This window comes from Diceros bicornis, chromosome 14 (genome assembly GCF_020826845.1).
Source record: "Diceros bicornis minor isolate mBicDic1 chromosome 14, mDicBic1.mat.cur, whole genome shotgun sequence".
Lineage (NCBI taxonomy): Eukaryota > Metazoa > Chordata > Mammalia > Perissodactyla > Rhinocerotidae > Diceros > Diceros bicornis.
Window position 1 is genome coordinate 31,244,098 of NC_080753.1, and position 19,454 is coordinate 31,263,551.

The 19,454-nt window shown below is 57.0% G+C and overlaps 4 protein-coding genes across 12 annotated transcripts; 1 reads left to right on the plus strand and 3 right to left on the minus strand.

Annotated features, from left to right (window-relative positions):
- Positions 1 to 784: 784 nt before the first annotated feature.
- On the minus strand, positions 785 to 4,668 carry RING1 (ring finger protein 1). Of its 2 annotated transcripts, none has more exons than XM_058554630.1 (7): positions 4,533 to 4,668; positions 4,277 to 4,382; positions 3,348 to 3,508; positions 3,032 to 3,247; positions 1,958 to 2,347; positions 1,501 to 1,774; positions 785 to 1,195 (listed from the first exon to the last, which is right to left on the minus strand). In XM_058554630.1, exons 2-7 carry the CDS (start codon positions 4,352 to 4,354, stop codon positions 1,094 to 1,096), a joined length of 1,221 nt encoding a protein of 406 aa, XP_058410613.1. In that variant the 5' UTR covers positions 4,355 to 4,382; positions 4,533 to 4,668; the 3' UTR covers positions 785 to 1,093. The 2 variants fall into 2 exon arrangements, with proteins under 2 accessions (XP_058410613.1, XP_058410612.1); XM_058554629.1 differs by having other exon boundaries at positions 4,277 to 4,410.
- A 1,250-nt stretch (positions 4,669 to 5,918) lies between these two features.
- Positions 5,919 to 8,636, minus strand: HSD17B8 (hydroxysteroid 17-beta dehydrogenase 8). 4 transcript variants are annotated; one of them, XM_058554640.1, is made up of 8 exons: positions 8,446 to 8,636; positions 8,051 to 8,268; positions 7,844 to 7,960; positions 7,641 to 7,733; positions 7,453 to 7,538; positions 7,256 to 7,340; positions 6,722 to 6,796; positions 5,921 to 6,530 (listed from the first exon to the last, which is right to left on the minus strand). In XM_058554640.1, exons 1-8 carry the CDS (start codon positions 8,489 to 8,491, stop codon positions 6,408 to 6,410), a joined length of 843 nt encoding a protein of 280 aa, XP_058410623.1. In that variant the 5' UTR covers positions 8,492 to 8,636; the 3' UTR covers positions 5,921 to 6,407. The 4 variants fall into 4 exon arrangements, with proteins under 4 accessions (XP_058410621.1, XP_058410623.1, XP_058410622.1 ...); XM_058554639.1 differs by adding an exon at positions 6,996 to 7,038 and having other exon boundaries at positions 6,428 to 6,530; positions 7,844 to 7,955; positions 8,051 to 8,636; XM_058554641.1 differs by lacking the exon at positions 5,921 to 6,530 and adding an exon at positions 6,996 to 7,038 and having other exon boundaries at positions 6,537 to 6,796.
- An 80-nt stretch (positions 8,637 to 8,716) lies between these two features.
- On the minus strand, positions 8,717 to 12,521 carry SLC39A7 (solute carrier family 39 member 7). 3 transcript variants are annotated; one of them, XM_058554634.1, is made up of 8 exons: positions 12,244 to 12,521; positions 11,525 to 11,933; positions 11,267 to 11,435; positions 11,052 to 11,105; positions 10,755 to 10,919; positions 10,465 to 10,605; positions 10,051 to 10,247; positions 8,717 to 9,603 (listed from the first exon to the last, which is right to left on the minus strand). In XM_058554634.1, the coding sequence occupies exons 2-8, from the start codon at positions 11,927 to 11,929 to the stop codon at positions 9,331 to 9,333; spliced, it is 1,404 nt and encodes a 467-aa protein (XP_058410617.1). In that variant the 5' UTR covers positions 11,930 to 11,933; positions 12,244 to 12,521; the 3' UTR covers positions 8,717 to 9,330. The 3 variants fall into 3 exon arrangements, with proteins under 3 accessions (XP_058410617.1, XP_058410619.1, XP_058410618.1); XM_058554636.1 differs by lacking the exon at positions 12,244 to 12,521 and having other exon boundaries at positions 11,267 to 11,419; positions 11,787 to 11,838; XM_058554635.1 differs by lacking the exon at positions 10,755 to 10,919 and having other exon boundaries at positions 11,525 to 12,521.
- A 29-nt stretch (positions 12,522 to 12,550) lies between these two features.
- On the plus strand, positions 12,551 to 19,195 carry RXRB (retinoid X receptor beta). Of its 3 annotated transcripts, none has more exons than XM_058554631.1 (10): positions 12,551 to 12,936; positions 13,622 to 13,869; positions 14,371 to 14,527; positions 14,875 to 15,054; positions 16,172 to 16,344; positions 16,728 to 16,857; positions 17,061 to 17,193; positions 17,297 to 17,400; positions 17,726 to 17,831; positions 17,963 to 19,195. In XM_058554631.1, exons 1-10 carry the CDS (start codon positions 12,705 to 12,707, stop codon positions 18,108 to 18,110), a joined length of 1,611 nt encoding a protein of 536 aa, XP_058410614.1. In that variant the 5' UTR covers positions 12,551 to 12,704; the 3' UTR covers positions 18,111 to 19,195. The 3 variants fall into 3 exon arrangements, with proteins under 3 accessions (XP_058410614.1, XP_058410615.1, XP_058410616.1); XM_058554632.1 differs by having other exon boundaries at positions 12,553 to 12,936; positions 17,309 to 17,400; XM_058554633.1 differs by lacking the exon at positions 12,551 to 12,936 and adding an exon at positions 13,235 to 13,341.
- Positions 19,196 to 19,454: the final 259 nt, after the last annotated feature.

The following is a 19,454-nucleotide window of genomic DNA, read 5'->3' on the forward strand; positions in this document are numbered from 1 at the left end:
GCGGAGAGGCTGAAAGGGGGGAGAAGGAGCGTCAGTCCCTCCTGGAGAGCGATTCCTCCTGCTGGTGTCCCACACTGTTCGGGACCCGGCGCGCAGCCGTGCGCCCCTGTCCCCCGGCCCCGCCCGCGGAACTCGAGGCCGGGAGGCAGTGGTGGCTTGACTTGACGGCCCCACCCCCCTGCCTGGACAGGCCCAGGACAACTCCGAGGCGGCCCTCCCCCCACTTGGCCCGGGGCTCCGCGGGCACCGGCTGCCGCACTCCTGGGAATTGTAGTCTCCGGCCCTGTCCGCCTTCTTCGGGAGGCCGCCCGGGCGGCCGGTGTGTCGACCTGGGAGGTTCTCGCAGCCCTCCCCACCTCCCTCCCTTTTCTTTCCAGCTATAGAAACCAGCTTCTCGCAGTGACAAGGAATCATTCCCCTTACAAACATTAGGGTCCTGCCCCGTCTACAAACTCGCCTTGCTCTCTTGAGCCGCCTTCCTGCATTCCCTCTGGTGCTGAGACCCAGGATTCACTCTGGGCAGTTCAGGCTTTAGGGGGCAAGTTTGGGATCTGACTTCACACACCCCTCCCCGCTTCATCCTGTCTAGTCCAGCTTCACAGACCGTTCCTATCTTGGTACATATTTGAAGGTTCGGAAAAATGGGAATGACACACGGTGAACAACCTTTGACATTTCTTCCCAATTTCCAAGGCAGATTCCACATGATTTCTAGCCTTCCTTCCCCAATCTTTTTTTCCCCCCCGGCTTCTGGTACACCCTGATAGAGACACAGAACTGCAGGTTTCAAAGAGGAAAAAAAGCAAATGTTGTTGTTGTTGCTAGGAGGGGAGGGTTCTCCACCTTCCCCAACATCTTGTAGATGGGAGGTTTGGGGCGATAGAAAAGGCAGTAGATGGGGGCACATGCCCCACTCTGTACAATATAGAAGAATCTGATATAGATACTTTGTATAAAAGCCACTCGTCCTCATTTGTGTCCTCTTGCTGGCTGGCCGTGCTGGGGGGTAGTGGGGGACAAAGAAGCTGGGGTGGTGGGCTAGGACACAGGGACACCCCATGGTCCCCCATCTTCTGGCTGTCCCCTTGTGGGGTCACTTTGGATCCTTGGTGGGGGCATAGCACAGCTCCAGTGGCCGGGACACCTTCCAGAACTTCTCATTCACCAGCTCCAGGGTCAGCGAGCCATTCAGTGTCTACAGAGGGAGTGGGAGAGGCCGGGGAAGAGAAAAAGAAGTTGGAGAAGATAGTAAAGGAAATGAATGAGAGGCAAATGGTGACCCCAAGGGAGAAGGAAAGAAAAAGGAACAATAAAAGAGATGGGGCAACTCAGGGGCACAGGGAGTGATGGGGGAGAAGAAAGGACAGAGAAGGGAGACGGCAGGTGCAGAGGGAGAAGAGGGTTGGTCAGTCAGGTGAGGATGACGGTTGTGTGTGGCCCCAGGCCTCCCTCCCCTCTCCTCCCCTCCCCTCTAATACCACTGCCCTCAGAGGCTCTCACCGTGAAAGCTCCGCCCCCAGGGGCGATGTAGATGGTGTACTGCTTTTCGCTGACACCCTCCAGACTGGGCAAGGCAGGCTCCTCAGGGCCGTCACCTCCTCCGGCACCCCCACCCTCCCCACCACCCCCATCAGGTCCCCCAGCATCAGAGGCGCCCCCTCCAGGCCCTCCTGGCTCCCCTGCCTCTTGCTGCTGTCTCCGCTCAAGGGCAATGCGCAGGGCCAAGTACTTGGAGAGATGGTCCACTGTGGCATTCCCAGTTGTCTTCACATACCTGAAATGAGAGAGAGGGCAGGTTTAGGGCACAGGAAGCTTCAAATAGAGAAGGGAGCTAGGGGACTTTCCAAAAGGGCCTCTGGGTTAGGGTTTCTTTCTGGGTTTGGGCGAAGCCCACTTCTGAAGGAAGTCTACGTGATCTGTGGTTTCTCAGTGGTCTGGGGAAAGACAGGGCTCTCACCTAGTCTGGCAGTATTCTCCCTTCTCCACGAGCAGGGGGTGGGGCCGGAACACGAGCTCAATTTCTCCACCTGGCTCCGGGGGACTGGGAGCCCCAGGAGGACTTGGGGGGCCCAGGGTTCCCCCTCCCAGGGTCCCTCCCCGGTCACCAGAGTCTTCAGAACCGGCGCCCCCACCTACCCCACCAGTGCCACCTCCCCCTGTCCCTACACTGCTCCCCCCTGCGCCCCCTCCACGGGGTCGCTTGGGAGCAGGGCCTGGGGCAGAGTCAGGGGCAGAGTCTGAGCTCACATCTTCGCCATCCCCCTCTCCCTCCCCAGGCTCTCCTTCCCCCCCACTCATCGTGGTGGTCTGATCTGACCCGGGCATCGGCCGTCTCACACGCTGGGCCCTGCAGAAGCAAGTGGTTGAGATTAGAAAGCACTAAGGATAAGGGGTTTAGACTTTAAACTTCAGAGCGTACAGACTAGGGGAATCTTAATGATGACACCTGATATTTATTAAACACTATGTGCCAAGCACACTGCTAAGTGTTTTCCATTGATTGCCTCACACGATACAAATTCTATGAGGCAGGTCATTATTTTCTCTATTTTACGGCTGAAGAAACTGAGGCTTAGAGAGGTTAAATAACTTGAGATCACAATCCCTCGCCTCTCAAAGTGTGGTCCAAGAACCAGTAGCATAGGCTTGGAGAAATGCACAACTCCGGACCTAGCGAATCATAATTTGCGTTTTTAACAAGACCCTCAGGTAATCTGGATACACACTCAAGACTGAGCAATGCTGGCCTAGGAGGTGATTTAATTCCCAGCAGTGTGAATCCAGAGCTTGTGCTCAAAATCACTCTACTGCTCTAACCTCTAGAAGGTTAGAGGGTGAGCTATTTTCTTCTTAAGAATAGAACTAAGAAGCTGCAATTTACATCCATGACTTCCGTGCCTGACAATCAGGCTGTGGTTAGCTCTCAAGATGCTAAGGCTTAGAAGCTGGCAGGCAGCCAAGACAGCACTAGGAGTCTGACCCACGGATCTGTCACACCAGCCCTGCTGCCACCTCTCTCCCGGCCCCAAACCTGTGCATGGCCTGCATGCGCAGCCCCTCCTCAATGCTGGAGCTCAGTGCCTGCTGGTTGTGTAGGCGGCTGAGGCGGATGAGCACGCGGTCTTGGTGAGCCTCGTATTCCTCCCGGCTGGGATAGATCTTAGAGATCAGGGCATCGAAGTTGGGGTCTGGCCGCAGAGATCGCTTGGATACTAGCTTCTTGCGGCAAGTAGGGCACTCCTTGTTCCTAGGGTGGGAGAGAGAAGGCCTTGAGCAGACAGTCGCCAGGGCATTGAGGCCCTAACTCTGTACCCTTTGCCCCATCTCAAACATGTCCCTCCTGTTACCCGCTCCGCAGGGCTGTGACAATGCAGTCAGAGCAGAACCGGTGGAGGCACTCCTTGGTGGTCATCGTATTCTTCAGCATATCCAGGCAGATGGGGCACATGAGTTCTGAATGCAGCGACCGAGGGGAAACTGCAATCTCTGTGCCATCCATGATGGCTTCCTGGAGGCATCGGTGAGTGGAAAGGTGGTGATGGGTCGGGGAAAAAGGCGTTTTAGAAACAAGTGGTCCATGAAATGGGAGTTTTGCGAAATACAGTGAGATGGCAGAATCTTGGGTACCCCATGTTGGCTACTTGAGAAAGATGGGAATTCTGAGAGAGAGACAGGGGCTACTGACTTGGAGACAATGGAGAAGAAAAGGAATTAGTGTCCATTAACTAAGAGTGGGAGCTTTGCAGTAGGAGGATCTTAGGTGGGGGTGGCACAGATTTGCAGTTTGGGGAAGATTTATTCAACAGAATTCCTTCAAGTGTGGTCCAGGTACTATCTATATCAGAATCCCCTAAAGTGCCTGTTAAAAACAGATTCTGGGGCCCCATCCCATTACTGTATCAGAATGTTGGTGGGCGGCAGGCCAAGAATCTCCATTTTTAATAAACTCCCAAAGTGACTTTTATATGCACTAATCTATGACACTGAACTGAGGAACAGGAAAGGTAATTTCTGTCTGCTGACTATCTTTCAAATAAAGAGAGTAATACTACTTGCTTCACCTCCGTGGCACGGCTGTTTTGAGGATTAAATGAGACAAATGTGAAAGTGCTTTGAAAAGATTAAAGCGATGCAAAGGTAGGGCCAGGGGAGTCTGTGAAATCGGGCAGGGTCGGTAGAATAGGGCAAAAAACGGAAAAGAGGCTGTGAGATTGGGGTCTGTGGCTCGAGGGGTTTGGGGCGAGGGAGTAAGCTGTGAAGGGAGAATCCCTGTCACCTGCGGGGTCCGGTGGAGCTCATACAGACTCAGTTCCCACGTTTTGCTGGCATTCTGGGCATTCGCCGGCGTCGTCATGGTGACCGGGCACGGACCCCCACCAGGGCTGCACCGCGGAGGAGGAAAGAGGTAGGCTGGGGAGGGGGTAGGGGGGAAGGGGCGGGAGGGTCTTAGGGGGCCGCCCCTCGCGCAGACCCCGCCCCTCCGGGGGCTCCCCCCCCTCCGCTCCCGCCCCCGCGCCGGCGCGGGCCCTCACCCAGCTCCCGCCGTCCGCGCTGCCGCTGCCGCAGCGCCTCTCCCTGGGCCCGGGCTCCCGGGCCGAATTCGCTCGGTCCGCGGCCGCCGCTCAGACAGCAGCTCCCGCCGCCGCCGCCGCCATGGCCCGGGCGCTGGGGCCCTACGTCACTTCCGCCTGCCCCTCCACTCCACTCCACCCCCCGCCGGCGGAGACGTCACCCGCCACTCGCGGCGGGGGTGGGACGCGACGTGGACGCCCGGGTTCCCCCGCCCTCGGGACACGCCTGCCCCCCGTGCGGAGCCGGCGTCCCCGGAGTCCCGCGCCACGTGGGGCCCACGGTCTCCGTCCCGGGCCAGCACGGTCGCGCGGCCACCCTTAGCCGCCGATCCCCTCCTGAGGTCCCCACCCGGGGCCTCCGCTCCGGAGGGCGGGGCTTGGGATCGCTCGGACCCCCGGAGGGGACAGAGGGATTGGAAAAGGGGCCACCTCCCCCACTCCGCGTCCCCTAGCGGCTCTAGGGAACGGCTTCCCCCTCCCCACCACAACTTCTCTGTAACCCCAGCCCGGGATTCCGGGGGAAAAAAGGCTGCAAAGGACCCTCTGCCGCTTCAGTCCTCCAGTCCTGTGAACGCAACTAAGTCCCGCTGTGCCCGGGATTCCCCTTACCACCCTGGGGACTTGCTCCACCCTCGGCTTTGGCTCTCCCTAGACCCTCCGACCCGCACTCCCCTCGAGGTTTGGGGGCGGCGGCTCGGGACGTCCAGACTCAACTCTCGGCCGGAGCCAGAGACTCGAGAATTGCGTTTGGACAATCAGGAGCCGCGGCCCGGGGCGGGGGAAGGAGGCGCACGGGAGGAACGGGGGAATGGAGACACCACGCGGAAGCAGGGACACACACACACAAGATGGGGCCCCTATCGGGGAGGGGGTGTGCGCGTGTGGGTGGGGGGGCACGAGGGGCCGAATGTCTGGAGTGGGAAGCGGGCACAGGCCTCCTCCAGGACTTTCCAGTAAAGGAAGGGCACGGGGAGGAAACAGGAGGAAGGGGCAGAGCGATCCCCATTGAGGGCAGGAGATGAGAGGGATACGGGGAAAAGCGACCGTGATGGGCGTCCTGTCTCCTCCAGCCTGAGCTGGGGCTCCCGAACTTGGGCTGCAGCTGCCAGGGGGTGGCCTGTTTCTGGGACAAGGCAGCAGTGGGTCCCCTCGCCCCCTCCCCCAGTTCCCCCCTACTTCCCTGTCCTCTCCTTCAGTCCGTGGCCAGTCCTTATGTGGGCTCCAGAGTCGATTAGCGCGGACCCCCTCCCCTTCCTCCTCCTCCTCCCAGCCCCCTCCCTTCTGCTCTCCTCCAGCCCCTTTCATCGGCTGGTCCATTCCCCTAATCCTGGCCCCCTCCCCTAATCCCCCCCATCCGACCCCAGGCCGGCTGCAGCTATTGTAAGGTGGAGAGAAAGGGGAGGGGGGGACTCAGAGAAAGGAGAGGGTGGGGGAGGGCCACCTGTTCCAAGACCCCCTCCCAAGGCCAGACTGGACACTGGGATGGGGCCATGAACAAATCACCCTTGGGGACCATAAGGACCCAGGGAATTGGGGGGAGGGGACTGGGGCTGCAGGACTAGTGGAAGGGGGTGGGGCAGACCCCTCCCTCCAAAGAGACCCAGAATGTCACGCATACACAGTGACACACACACTCTCCTCTCACACCCGGTGGCGGGGGTTGCCCTGGGAGACCAGGCAGTGAAAGGGAACAATCCTTCGGGAAAGGGAAAGGAGGGGGAGGTGGGGAAGGGTCTGAGGGCTTGGACACAAGAAGAACTGGAGGTGGCAGGGAAGAGGATTTGGAATTTATTAGGGTCACAAGCACCCCTGCCTCCCATATTCAGCATTCCTGAGTCATACACTGCCACCCTTTTTGTAGCCTGGGAACTCAGAGTCCTCATCAGCAGGAGGCCAGGCAGAGTGGTGGGGGAGCGAGCAGAGTCCAGGGTCCTTGAGGCTGTTACATGAAAAGACCTCCTGGGAGGGGCAGAAACATTTGGACAGATGCAGAGGTGGAGACAAATGGGCTGGGGGGCACCCGCCCACTTCTATCCTTGGCCTAGGGGAACTTCTGCCCTTCCCTCAGTGGCTCGATTCCCTTCACTTGCTTTCTCATATCATTGGGGTTCCACTTCTCTGCCCTCTCTCTCCCCATGATGGCCTCATACCAGTGACTTCCACTGAGGCCCCTGTGATGTATCCACTGTCTTCAGATGCCAAGAATGCGACCACATCTGCCACATCTATGGGAATGGTGGGGAGAGGGCAGAATCTGACTCACTCCCACTGACCCAAGGTAGCTATCATCTCCCACCAGAAACCACCCCCCCCCAGCCGACCCTGAAACACATACACACCAACCACCAACCCTGGTGAGACCCTCTCGGATACCATAAACTTTGGGATCTCTTCATTCAGGCCCCCTCCCCACTCAGTGCTCACCCTCAGGGTCCCCCATATGTCCCATCGGGATCATTCCAGTCACCTGTAAGGAAACACTCATATGTGAGTGAAAGTTTCTTTTATGGGTTTTTTTGTAGACTCAGTCTGTGACCCCTTTTTCTTTTGTCTTCATTCCTTGTATACTTATTGAATACCTACTATTTGCCAGGCACCATGCCCAGCATCCTCTCTCTCTCAAGCCCAGAGAGTTTGAGTGTCTGAATGATTCTGCCCTCTGCCCTACACCCACAGCCTCCTACCTTGTCCAGCACTTTCTGTGGCATTTTCTGTGTCATAGGTGTTGTAATGAACCCTGGGAGGACAGAGTTACAGCGGATTCCATGTCTGTGGAAGGGAGGGTGGCTGCTGACTCCTGAGAGGACTGAACACTGACCTCTCCCTCAGACCTCCCACATGCCTCACCAAAGCCCCCCTCCCACCCCCGGGTCTGACCAACCGTGCCAGCTCCCGGGCTACAGTCTGGGTCAGCCCAATCACTCCAGCCTTGGATGCTGCGTAGTTGGTTTGTCCCATATTCCCCACCTATAGGGGGGTCAGAGATTTGGGATGAGTCAGGAGTCCCAAAGAAGGGCTCTCTTCTCTACGCCCACTTGGCTGGCTGACCACGTCCCAACTCAACCTGACCTTCCCTACGATGCTACTGATGTTGATGATGGAGCCGTGACAACCACTGGACACCAGGGCTTGGGCTGCAGCCTGAGTGACTAGAAAGATGCCCTGGGGGAGAGAGAGTAACAAGGCAGAAAGGATCAGCTGTGGTGACAGTCCTCCTCCAACTCCCTTCCCAGGCTAGAGGGGCCAGAAGTCACAGGGTCAGGGGTCACCACCTTGAGGTTGACAGCTATGACTCTGTCCCAGTCATCCTCAGACATGTGGAGCAGAAACTCATCCCTGGTGATGCCCGCACAGGACACAACGACAGATGGCGGGCGAGAAAAGCTGTCCTACGGAAGACGGAGGTTACACGCCAAAAAACCACGGGCAGTGGAGGCAATGTTAGCGCTTTAAAGGGGGCGAAGTCGTTTCGCGTTCACCTGCACTTGTTCCAGCAGGCGCCTGGCAGCCCTGGCCTCAGAGACGTCAGCCTGGAAGGCAGCGTGGGCCCTTCGGGGCGCCCCCTCCTCGCCCCCCCGCCTGCCCAGCAGCTGCACCGTCTCCCGTGCCGCTGCCCCGTCCAGGTCGCAAGCGGCCACGGTGGCCCCCTCTCCGGCCAGGCGCACACTGACGGCTCGGCCGATGCCACTCCCCGCACCTGAGGGGGACGAGAACACGCGGGGGGAGGGGGATAAGTGGGCAGGGGCCAGAGATCAACAGGGCGCAAAGTTAGTAAAGTTCGGGCCAGGGGCAACAGCGGCTGCAGAGTCCCAGGACACGCCCCCGACATCACTCCGGTACCCCAACCCGCCTGGGAGAGCCCCCTCCCTTCAACCTGTGACCAGGGCCAGCGCCGAGCGGAGCCGGAGCTGAGACGCCATGGCGGGCCGCGGATGCAGAGCGCTCCAGCACCGAGCCAATCGGAGCGCAGAGGGGGCGTGACGAGAGCAAAGCTGGGCCAATCAAAGCACCGCCAGAGTTAGGCAATCCGCGTCCACCGGCGCAGGCGGACCTACCACCGCGGGGGCGTGGCCAGACACCAGCGCTTGGGGGCCTCGAGAGTGAGATGAGGGGCCCCGTTCCCCCAAAAAAGGACAAAGACTGCGTGTGGGGCGGAAGATCCGAGGACTTTATTTCCGGTCACCACCCCACCCCCTCGATCCAAACAGTGATATAAAAAGAATAGAAACAAAACAAAAAATCAGGCCATGAGATTAGCAATTAGCCCCCCTCCCCAATCACCCCCAAATCCGGACACACGACTGATGTTTATCCCTTACTCCTCCTACTACCCCCTCTGTCCAGGGCTCTGGTCTTTCTGAAGCCGCCACCAACAGGTGGGAGAGAGGGAGGAGGACCCTGGAGAAGCCTCTATGTGGCAGTTTGGTCCACTGAGAACAGGTGGGGTAAGGAACACGGAGCAGGCTGCCATCTGTCTCTTCCAGCCTTCTTCATGGCCCCATTTAGTCTCCCAAACCCAACAACATGGTCAGCACATGCCCAACGCTATGGTCCCTCTGGCCTCATTCTTACCTCTAGAGTCCCTGTAAGACTGCCAAACCTTGATAGCCCTCATGCCAAAGTCACTATGTCCCTAGGATACAATTCCTTCCTTTAGCAGATGTCCCTGGCTAGGGCCCCCAACCTCCACAGACCCCTGACCTGGAGGACTTAGAGGACAGAGGTTTGGGGGTGGGCTGGGGGCAGTTTATCCCACCTCTCACTCGAGGTGGGCAATCAGCACCATCATGACAACTCCCCCCAGCAGCCCCAGCACCTCCAGAAGTGACTGTAGTGGTGATGCCTCCCTCAACAGCTCAGGCAACACGGACACCGTTGCTACGTAGATGAAGCCACCTGCAGTGAATGGCAGAATCCAGCCAGGACCTGTACCACCTGCAACTTCACTGCCCACTGCCCCTCCTTCAGTTAGGAGGGCACAGGCTGTGCCTGCCAGTGCCCCTATTGCCGTCAATAGTTGTAGACGCATCGCCTGGTGGGCAGAAAAGAGAGGCACTCACCAACATCTAAAAATTATCAGTGGTTTAGAAATGGCTGGTGGGGTATAAGTGTATGTGAGTAGGATGCATGTCTTTGGAAACTAAAGAGCAAGGCAAAAAGAGGGGGTTCTAGAACAGACACTTTCTGAAAAATCTTAGTTGTCAAAGAAGTCCTTTCCAGAGACCTTCTGATCCAGTAGGTCAGCGTGGAAGGCATGGTATTAAAGGTCTCTATTAACTATTAAATGGTGTATGGACCACAGTTCAAGAAATACTGAGCTACAGAACCAAGAAACAGAACTTCTCCCTCGTTTCTAGATTTGTTGTCAATAACAGTACAAATTGTCTGGAACTAATGAGAGGCAGTCTTGGGTCTGGGGTGGGTAAGCAGGGGGTTTAGGGTTTTGAGGCAACCATGTTTGGGGCACATCATCACCAACCTGCTTTTTGCTGCAGCCAGACTGGACCAAGATGGCAAAGTCCCCGACCTCATGGGGCACTTCATGTAGCAGGACAGTCATTGTGGTCAGGATCCCCAGCCCCCGACCTCCTCTAAATGAAGCTCCAATGGCCAGACCATCTGTGAAGTTGTGTGCCAGGTCAGCAGCCAGATTCAGGTACCCTGATACACGCAGGTCTGGTACAGGAGGAAAGGAAGACAAATCAATTAGAGACATCCATCACCCCCAGTCCCAGCCCTGATCAGCCATTATCACATCTGCCCCCAGAGACCACTTCATACCCAGCCCCTCACTGTTTCCCAGACACCAGCCATTACCCACAGTGCATATTCCACTCCATGTGAATCAGGATGATGCCCCTTGCCCAGGTTTATCACCAACCCTGACCCTCACCTGAACCTGTTTTTTCCTCTTCAGCATTCTGAGGTCTCACTGGCCCATCTTTGGGCCCTGTGCTCCCTCCTCTCCTCTTCCTCAACCCCCTTGCTTCCTTTTCTTCTTCCTCTGAGCTCTGCTTCTCTTTTGAAGGATGCTCTGAAGGAAGAAAGGAGTTGCTAAGAGAGGGGAACAGAGATCTCTCCATATGTCTTCAAAAGGGAAGTCACTTCCCACCTAAGAGCCATAAGATGTGGCGATTTTGAGGCAGGCAAGGTGGCCTTCAGGAAAGTTGTTCCTAGGCTCACCCTGTCTTCCATGTCCATGACTTCCATGTGTGCGACCGTGAGCACGTCCCTGTCCATGACTGTGTCCATGTCCTCCTTTCACATGTCTCACAAATTTCTCCACCACAAGAAAGGCGACAATTCCACTGAGGACCCACAGTCCCACAGACAGAATGGGGCCCTGGCCTGGGAATGGAGGCATTGAGAAATTAAGGGAGATGTGGATTCCAGGCTCCTTCTCGAGGGCAAGAGAAGACTGAGAGGGAGGGATAGACCTTCCCCAGCATCCCAACTGGTCTCCATCTGCCCCTTCCTCACCACTGTGGGAGTGTCCGTGTCCGTGCTGCTCCTGAGGGTGGTGAGAATGAGGTTCTGGAAAAAGAGGGAGAAAAGGACAGATGACAGAATACCCCACCCAAGGGGTGTGTGTTTGGGGGAATATTGAAAGGTCAGGGATCACAAAGGAGAAAGAACTCTTTTACCCAACGAATAAAATATATTAAGATTTAAGGTAGAGACCAGAGGTCACTTACCCAGGGCATGAGGGATGAGGTGCAGGAAGGCATCTCCCAGGAGTCCACCTGAAGCAAAACTGAGCAAGATTTGGAGCAGAGAGCGGTGCCTGGGGGAGTTTGACTCCACAGGGATAAGGAAGAGAACGAAAAATGGAGCCGCAGAGATCAGCACTGTGGCCCCTAATGCCTGGTGAAGGAGAGTCAGGGGTCAAGTGGTGCCAGGTTTCCCAACAATTCAGAACCAGCCCCTCTCTCCCTCATCCCCTGGGGACTCACATAGGCCCAGAGAGTGACAGTGTCCAGGTCCTGCTTGATGCCTGGAGCCCCAGACTCCCCATAGCCTCCATGGCTGTGTTCATAGTCATGTCCATGTCCTCCGTGGTAGAGGCTCTCATGGGAGTGGCCATGGCTATGGCCATGGTGCAAATCCCCATGTGAATGTCCATGGTCGTGACCGTGGGCATGCCCATGCCAGATGCTCTCGTGAGTGTGGCCATGGGCATGGCTGTGTCCATGGTGGAAATCCTCATGTGAGTGCCTGTGGCTGTGGCCATGGAAGTCCTCGTGCAGGTCCTCGTGCAGATCGCCATGACCCCCGTGTCCGGCCACTAGCAGCCCTAAGGCCGCCCAGGTCAGCAGTCCCACGGCCACCCAGTGGGGGGCCCCCAGGCCTCTGGCCATCACGCTGACCAGAGGGACAGAGACAGTGATCCACTTGACCCTCAACTCTATACCTATGCAGGGTCCGCTTTACTCTGCTCGCGCCCTCCGTCCACTTCTACAGGCCGCTCCCCCATTCCATTCTGTCTCCACCCACATTGTTCCCAAGACTCGTTCTCTTTATCCCGAACGCCCTCCCGGATGTTGGGCCCCCGGGACACCGCTCTAGGCTTTGATCCGCCACTTTATAGACTCTCTGGGCCCTCGTCTCTATGACCCACGCGGTGGGGAAAAAGGACTGGAAAGGACGGTAGGGAAAAGCAGGGAATTCTCACCGGCTCCGGAATCCTCTCCTTTCCCGGTTTGCTCGGACGTGGCAGTCCCGCCTCTAGCTCCCGCGAGAACAGGAAGTTCCGTTTTACCTCCGTCCCACTACCTTTACCAATATGGCGGCACCCCGGTAGCTGCGATGCCGTCCTGCCCTGGCGCGCATGCGCGGGTGTGGAGGATATTTGAGGGGAGGCTGGGCGAGGCCGGCTAACAGGCTGGAGGAGACCGCCTCCTCCGTTTCCAACTAGACGAGGGGGCGGGAACTAGCGCGAAGACTTCCCGTCTATACCAAGATGGCCGCCACTTCGGCGCTGTCATTTTGGTACAGAGCAGACCGAAGCGCTTAATTCGACCCGGTTCACGCCAGAGTCTTTTTCTCTGGGGCTTCCTCCTGCTCAGCTAGTCCCCGACCATTCCTTGGGAATCCCTGGTACCTCCTGGGTATCCCTACACTCAGACAGGAATCATGTCTTGGGCTGCTCGCCCGCCCTTCCTCCCCCAGCGGCATGCCGCAGGGCAGTGTGGGCCGGTGGGGGTGCGAAAAGAAATGCATTGTGGGGTCGCGTCCCGGTGGCGGCGGCGACGGCCCTGGCTGGATCCCGCAGCAGCGGCGGCGGCGGCGGCAGCCGGAGAACAACAAACCCCGGAGCCGGAGCCGGGGGAGGCTGGACGGGACGGGATGGGCGACAGCGGGCGGGGTGAGTGTCCTAGCGGACGGACAGGCGAGCCAGTGACCGCGTTATCTGCAGCCCCTCCCCCCCTCCCCTGGCGCTCTTTCCCTGGCGCTCCCGCCCCCTTGTTTGTAAACACGAGTCCCTTCTCTCCCGAGGGCCTTAGCGCCCTCCCTTGGGGCGGGGCGGGGAGGGGAGCTTCCGTCCCCCTAGCCGTGGCCGCTTGAGGCCCTGCACACCAGAGTCCCGGTCGTGGGACAGAAGTCCTAGAACTTGAGGACTCTGGACGTTTGAAGGCAGATCCTGCGTCGTAGGAGGGGTCTCTTCCTCCTGTCTCTTTTCCTGCACGCTCCGGCTACAAGCTGGGAGTGGAGGGGCTGGCTGGTCCACCCCACGTGCTGCCCCACCCACACGAGACTTGTCTGGCTTGGGGTAACCTAATGCATTGCTTGGAAATTTTCCTCACCTGAACTATCCTCCTCCCCTTTGTCAATCCCTCCTCTCACTACAATTAGGAGTTAAAAACGTTGTTTGACAACAGGGTGTCTCTGGACTTGGGGATGGGTGGGGTGGGGCGGGGCGGGGCGGGGCGCGGTGCGGTGGGAGTATTAGAGAGAGAATTAAAGTCTCCGGTTGGATGATCGAAGACTCATTTTCTCTTTTTGTCTCTCCTGTCTGTGTGTCTCTGTGCCTGTATGTGCCCCTCCCTCAGACTCCCGAAGCCCAGACAGTTCCTCCCCAAATCCCCTTCCCCAGGGGGCCCCTCCCCCTTCTCCTCCTGGGCCACCCCTACCCCCTTCAGCAGCCCCATCCCTTGGAGGCTCTGGGGCCCCACCCCCACCCCCGATGCCACCACCCCCACTGGGCTCCCCCTTCCCAGTCATCAGCTCTTCCATGGGGTCCCCTGGTCTGCCCCCTCCAGCTCCCCCAGGATTCTCCGGGCCTGTCAGCAGTCCCCAGGTGAGAGGTTGTGACCCGCTTACTGCCTCTCCACTTTCATTTCCTTGTGACCCTAGATCCTTGTGTGAACTTCCCCGTAGCCCACTGACCTTCCAGTCCTCTAATCCTGGCAGGCCTATGGTCCTTGTGAGACCCCTTGCCCTTCCTGAGGTGACTGATCTTTCAGTGCATGCTTCCTCCCCCACCCTAAAAAGAATCCTGATATTCTTGATGTCCCTTTTATCTGTTGGTGATTTTCTGCCCTTTTTGTCCCATCTGCCCTTTTGAGATACATGTCCTTAAGGGCCACTGTGTTGCACAATTCAGGGGAAACTGTATGTCTGATATCTTTGGGGTTGTGCGCCAGGGCTGGCCTTTCACATAGACTGCAGTGTAAATAATGTCCTCTGTACTGTGCAATGCAGAGCCCTGCCTAGGTGGTAGGAAATGATTTCCATCACCTCCGAGAGAGTCTCCTTCCCAGTGAGTCTCCCTGTGACTTCCCTATTTCCCCCATCCCAGATTAACTCAACAGTGTCGCTCCCTGGGGGTGGGTCTGGCCCCCCTGAAGATGTGAAGCCACCAGTCTTAGGGGTCCGGGGCCTGCACTGTCCACCCCCTCCAGGTGGCCCTGGGGCTGGCAAACGGCTATGTGCAATCTGCGGGGACCGAAGCTCAGGTATGGGGCTCAGGACCAGCAGAGAGGAAGCAAGAGCGAGTCTGCCATTCACCATCACCTGTGGGATACCCAGGGGCCCATGGGGTTGCATTGGAGCAAGTGAGCTGGGGGAGGGATGTGTTCAGATGTGGGATGGGGGCTGGTCAGAGGGAGGAGGGGGTTGGTGTAGAGTTTTTGAACAGTGAAGAGAGTGGAACTGGATCATCCCTCATGTCCCAGTTCCCCATCTCTGTATTTGCAAATACAGAGTGGACTTAAACTAAGTTTGCTGGGTGGAGGTTGGCAAGAGGCTTAACGGGGAGAGGTCTACATGCAGCCTTGTTATTGCTATTCTCCTCTCCTTGTAGGCAAACACTATGGGGTTTACAGCTGTGAGGGCTGCAAAGGCTTCTTCAAGCGCACCATCCGTAAGGACCTGACCTACTCGTGCCGAGACAACAAAGACTGCACGGTGGACAAGCGCCAGCGGAACCGCTGTCAGTACTGCCGCTATCAGAAGTGCCTGGCCACAGGCATGAAGAGGGAGGGTAAGGGCCTGCCCCACCCAGGCTTCCCAGGCTACCCTATGGGAGAGGAGGGAGGAGGTGGAGGGAAGACTGCAGGAAACCACGGACTGCACCTCTCAGGAAGGCTGGACTGATCTCTCTCTCCTGCAGAGGGCGGTATTTGATTTCTCTCTGCCCTCCTCATCAGCTCTTTTCCCTGGTACCCTGATCTGGTCCCGTGAATTTTCTTCTTAATGGCTCTGCCTCTGTGCCTGCACCTATGACTCCTCCCGGTCTGGTGCTGGGGTAGGATAACTTCCTTCCCCATGATGGGTTTCTCCTGGTTCCCCTTTTCTAACCTGAATAGTCCCTTCTCTCTTTGACCCAGTGTTCCCTCTCTGGTCTCCATCTCCCTGTTATCTGTGGTCTTTCCTCCAAACTCTGAAATGCTACCCTCTTAAGCTTTACTGACAACCACAGGAGTGCTTTGTTTCTTCTTTATCTTATCTTGAGTCTGATCCTGGAATACTGAGAGAGATATTTTACACAGTATCGTGGTGAAATCCCTCATTTTAGAGAAGAAGGGCCCGAGGCCTGGCTTTCCCAAGGTCATGCAACAAAAGAGTGGCAGGGCTGGGGTCAGAACCCACATCTCTAAAGACCCAGACCAGTGCTCTTTTATTGCCTTTGTGGAATCAGAGGAGCACACAATTTGCAGTCAGGAACACTTAGATTCAGACGTATGACTTGCCATGTGTTGCGTGAACTTGGGCGAGCTATTTAACTTCTTCAAGCCCCAAGTTCTTTATCTTTAAAAATGGGGATAAGAGTTCATAGTGTCGTTATAATAATTGAGTGAATGTTAAAATAAGTTTGGCACATATCTTAGTGTGAAGTAGATCCTCAGTTTAAATGTTAGCTTTCTTCCTAATTACTTTACTCTCCCCTTCCCTTCTCTTCCTGGGCGTATTTATCTGCCCTTTTATAACCCCTGCTTCTAGACTGCCTCCAGTCTACTCTTGTTTCTAGTGACTTCCCCAATTCCTGTAAATATCTCCTAAGGGCCGTGAGGCCCTGATAAGGCCCTAAGGACATTTTGGAACCCCCTAATGGCTGGCTGCTGACTTTCCACTTTTTTTCCTCCTTCCTTCCCCCACAGCAGTACAGGAGGAGCGTCAGCGGGGGAAGGACAAGGATGGGGATGGGGAGGGGGCTGGGGGAGCCTCCGAGGAGATGCCCGTGGACAGGATCCTGGAGGCAGAGCTGGCTGTGGAGCAGAAGAGTGACCAGGGCGTTGAGGGTCCTGGGGGAACCGGGGGTAGCGGCAGCAGCGTGAGTGATGGGGTCAATCCACTCTCTTTCCTGAAGGGGGGTGGGGGGCGGGAGTCTGGGACTGTTCTATCTCCCCCTCCCTTCCCTTCCCCTTACAACCCCCCTAACACTGACTGGGACTGGAAGTGCTGCCAAACAAGGTCTCAGACATCTGAGGTGGGTGTGATAGCATCCTCTGTCCCCACCCCCAAAACAACCCACTGACAGAACCACAGGCAAGTCCTAAATAAATGTTTTCATGAATACCAGAAGAGAAGCCTGATTTACAGGGATTGGCTCAGATGGGGCTTTGTATAGGAGGGAGTGTCAAAAGCCTCTTACAAGGGGGGGCTCCCAGTGTACCTCCAAACCTTCCATAACTCTTACCCCCCCGTCCCCTGCAGCCAAATGACCCTGTGACTAACATCTGTCAGGCAGCTGACAAACAGCTATTCACGCTTGTTGAGTGGGCGAAGAGGATCCCACACTTTTCCTCCTTGCCTCTGGATGACCAGGTCATATTGCTACGGGCAGGTCAGTGACCTTAGATCCCTTTGACCTCTTAACATTTGACTCCTCTTTGACCTTCTGACCTCTAGTGACCCTAGTGGCCTTACCTTGCATACTCAGGGAGCCAAGCTCATTGACCTCGCCACCTCCTCTTCTTCTCTTCCCCTGATGTGCTTTGAATCCCATGGCCTGATCTCTGGCTCCTGACCCTTGCTGCCCCCACCCAGGCTGGAATGAGCTCCTCATTGCCTCCTTCTCCCACCGATCCATTGATGTCCGAGATGGCATCCTCCTCGCCACAGGTCTTCACGTGCACCGCAACTCAGCCCATTCTGCAGGCGTGGGAGCCATCTTTGATCGGTCAGTGGCCCTCAGCTGGGCTGGCCTGTAGGTAGAGGAGGTGGGGCTATAGGCTGGTCCGTGTCCAAGGCTGGCTGAGCTGTGACCTTTGAGTGACCTGCAGGTCCCTCTCCAGGGTGCTGACAGAGCTAGTGTCCAAAATGCGTGACATGAGGATGGACAAGACAGAGCTTGGCTGCCTGAGGGCAATCATTCTGTTCAATCCAGGTAAGAGGAGGATTACCCCTGTCTCTCAAGACCAAGGCAACCTTGGAGCCTCCTCTTCTCCAGAGACTCCTAAGTTACCCAGCTATCCCCTTCAGTAAGACCCTCAACCCGGAAATCTAGCTGACCAAGAAAAACCATATCCACTGATACATTCTCCTTCTGACCCCATGCCACAAACCCAATGCACTCTGCTTCCCTTGCCAGGCATCTGGTGAAGGGCAAGTAGGTGGGACCCTAAAGGGACATTGTGTGGGCCACATTTCCACATTTGTCCTGATTTGACTTGTTTTCCTTCCTCTTCCTCGTCTCTTCCGTGCCATCCCAGATGCCAAGGGCCTCTCCAACCCCAGTGAGGTGGAGGTCCTGCGGGAGAAAGTGTATGCATCACTGGAGACCTATTGCAAACAGAAGTACCCTGAGCAGCAGGGACGGTGAGAAGGAGATGCGGGGGTGAGGGATTGTGGGGACCGAGGCTCCCACAGGGGTGAGGGGGTGCCACGAGAGTGTGTTTAGGGCCCACGTGGTTCCAGGTCTCACTCTGCTTCTCCCACCCCCTCCTCAGGTTTGCCAAGCTGCTGCTACGTCTTCCTGCCCTCAGGTCCATCGGCCTTAAGTGTCTAGAGCATCTGTTTTTCTTCAAGCTCATTGGTGACACCCCCATCGACACCTTTCTCATGGAGATGCTCGAGGCTCCCCATCAGCTGGCCTGAGCCCAGACCCAGACGTGGTGCTCCTTGAGGAGTGTGCATCCGAGAGGGACTCTAAGCCTTGGGGCCAGTGGAGAGGGGCCATGTTCCTAGAATCTTGGTGGGGTGACGAGTACAGGGCAGAGTCGGGACCTCCTTGGAGTGTCCATAAACCCTCCAAGGGGTTTCTTGATATCCCAAGACGGAGGGGACCCCAGAACCCTGCAAGGGCTGGACCTCTCCTTTCAGTGGCCTCGTGTCTCTGAATTTGCGTGGGTCTACCATGATTTCGGGTGATTTGTCACCCCCTGCCTGGAACGTTCTCTCCCTCCCCCAGCACAAAGGACGGGTCTTGCTCCTAGGACCTTGCTTCCTTTTCATCTTGCCTCACTTAGCTCCCCATCTGAAGAGTGGAACTGAGAACTCCCCCAGAGATGGGCATTGGGGGGCAGGCCCCCCAACTGACTGCCATGGGATTAGGGCTCTGACAGGCCTTCTTCTAACCAAGTGGGCAGATGGAGGCTCCTCTGGAAGAGGGAGGGGCTCTGTCACTGTCTCCTGTACAGAGTCCCCTCTTACACTTCACCTCCTTCTGCAGTCAGACTGAAAACTAAAAAGGTGGTGGTGGTTAAGGGGTGGGTGGAGATGTAGGAACCAATCTATTTTTAATTTCCTCTGAGGGTAGACTTGCAGTTAGACTCAAAGAAGTACTGTACTTTCCCAGGTTGACTAAGAAATGCCAGTGGTGGAGGTGGGTGTTTGGGAAAGGCAGGGCCCTGAGATGGTCTGTCCCTGGGGCTCTTCAAGCACCCCCATCTTTTCCTGTCTCACTTGGGCAGGGTCCTGGGCTGTAATGGCAGGACGGGGAGGGGTGGTTTGGTGAGTAGTCCTCAGGCCCTTCCCTCCACAGCTCTCCCCCGGCCCTGAACACATACAGTGTTGGCTGGGGACACAGGACCCTGGCCTGAGAGTTGAGGGGAGATGGCCAGCCTGCAGAGATGGGGTGCTGGGGCTGCATGAATTTTGCCCTGCAGCTGTTCTCTCTGGGGTTCCTTTCTCCTCTCTCACTCACACATAAAATCGCTTTCAAATTAAAATCGTTTTCTGGACTGAGGTGATTGTGTGTGTGGGGGGGGGGCAGCGCTGCTTCGGGCTGGGGCTCTCCCTTGACGCCGCCGCCGCCACGGTTCCCTGGGGCCCGAGAGGCGGGCGCAGGATGGGAGACACAAGGCGCGCTTTGTCGGGGAGGGGGGAAGAGGGTGTGCCAGGCTGGGGGCGGGGCCGGCCGGAGGAGGAAGGGGGGCGGCTGCTTCTCAAAGGCGCCTTGTTCGCTTGCGCCCTCCTAGCGCCAGCGGGCGGCGGCGCCTC

Excerpts from the sequence above, each read along its gene's own strand:
- SLC39A7 (XM_058554634.1), bottom strand. The coding sequence starts at position 11,929 with ATGGCCAGAGGCCTGGGGGCCCCCCACTGGGTGGCCGTGGGACTGCTG. Across the intron at positions 11,106-11,266 it reads CCTCATCCCTCATGCCCTGG|AACCTCATTCTCACCACCCT; the intron begins GTAAGTGACCTC and ends CTCTTTTTCCAG. Across the intron at positions 10,606-10,754 it reads TCATGGACATGGAAGACAGG|AGCATCCTTCAAAAGAGAAG; the intron begins GTGAGCCTAGGA and ends TTCTTCCTTCAG.
- HSD17B8 (XM_058554638.1), bottom strand. The coding sequence starts at position 8,400 with ATGTCGGGGGCGTGTCCTGGGACTCTGCAGCCGCTGTTGCCCCTGGCC. Across the intron at positions 7,341-7,452 it reads GTAGCCCGGGAGCTGGCACG|ACATGGAATCCGCTGTAACT; the intron begins GTTGGTCAGACC and ends TCCCTTCCACAG. Across the intron at positions 6,797-7,255 it reads CACAGAAAGTGCTGGACAAG|ATGTGGCAGATGTGGTCGCA; the intron begins GTAGGAGGCTGT and ends CCATTCCCATAG.
- RING1 (XM_058554630.1), bottom strand. The coding sequence starts at position 4,354 with ATGACGACGCCGGCGAATGCCCAGAATGCCAGCAAAACGTGGGAACTG. Across the intron at positions 2,348-3,031 it reads CGCATGCAGGCCATGCACAG|GGCCCAGCGTGTGAGACGGC; the intron begins GTTTGGGGCCGG and ends TTGCTTCTGCAG. Across the intron at positions 1,775-1,957 it reads GGAGAATACTGCCAGACTAG|GTATGTGAAGACAACTGGGA; the intron begins GTGAGAGCCCTG and ends CTCTCATTTCAG.
- RXRB (XM_058554631.1), top strand. The coding sequence starts at position 12,705 with ATGTCTTGGGCTGCTCGCCCGCCCTTCCTCCCCCAGCGGCATGCCGCA. Across the intron at positions 12,937-13,621 it reads GATGGGCGACAGCGGGCGGG|ACTCCCGAAGCCCAGACAGT; the intron begins GTGAGTGTCCTA and ends CCCCTCCCTCAG. Across the intron at positions 13,870-14,370 it reads GGCCTGTCAGCAGTCCCCAG|ATTAACTCAACAGTGTCGCT; the intron begins GTGAGAGGTTGT and ends CCCCCATCCCAG.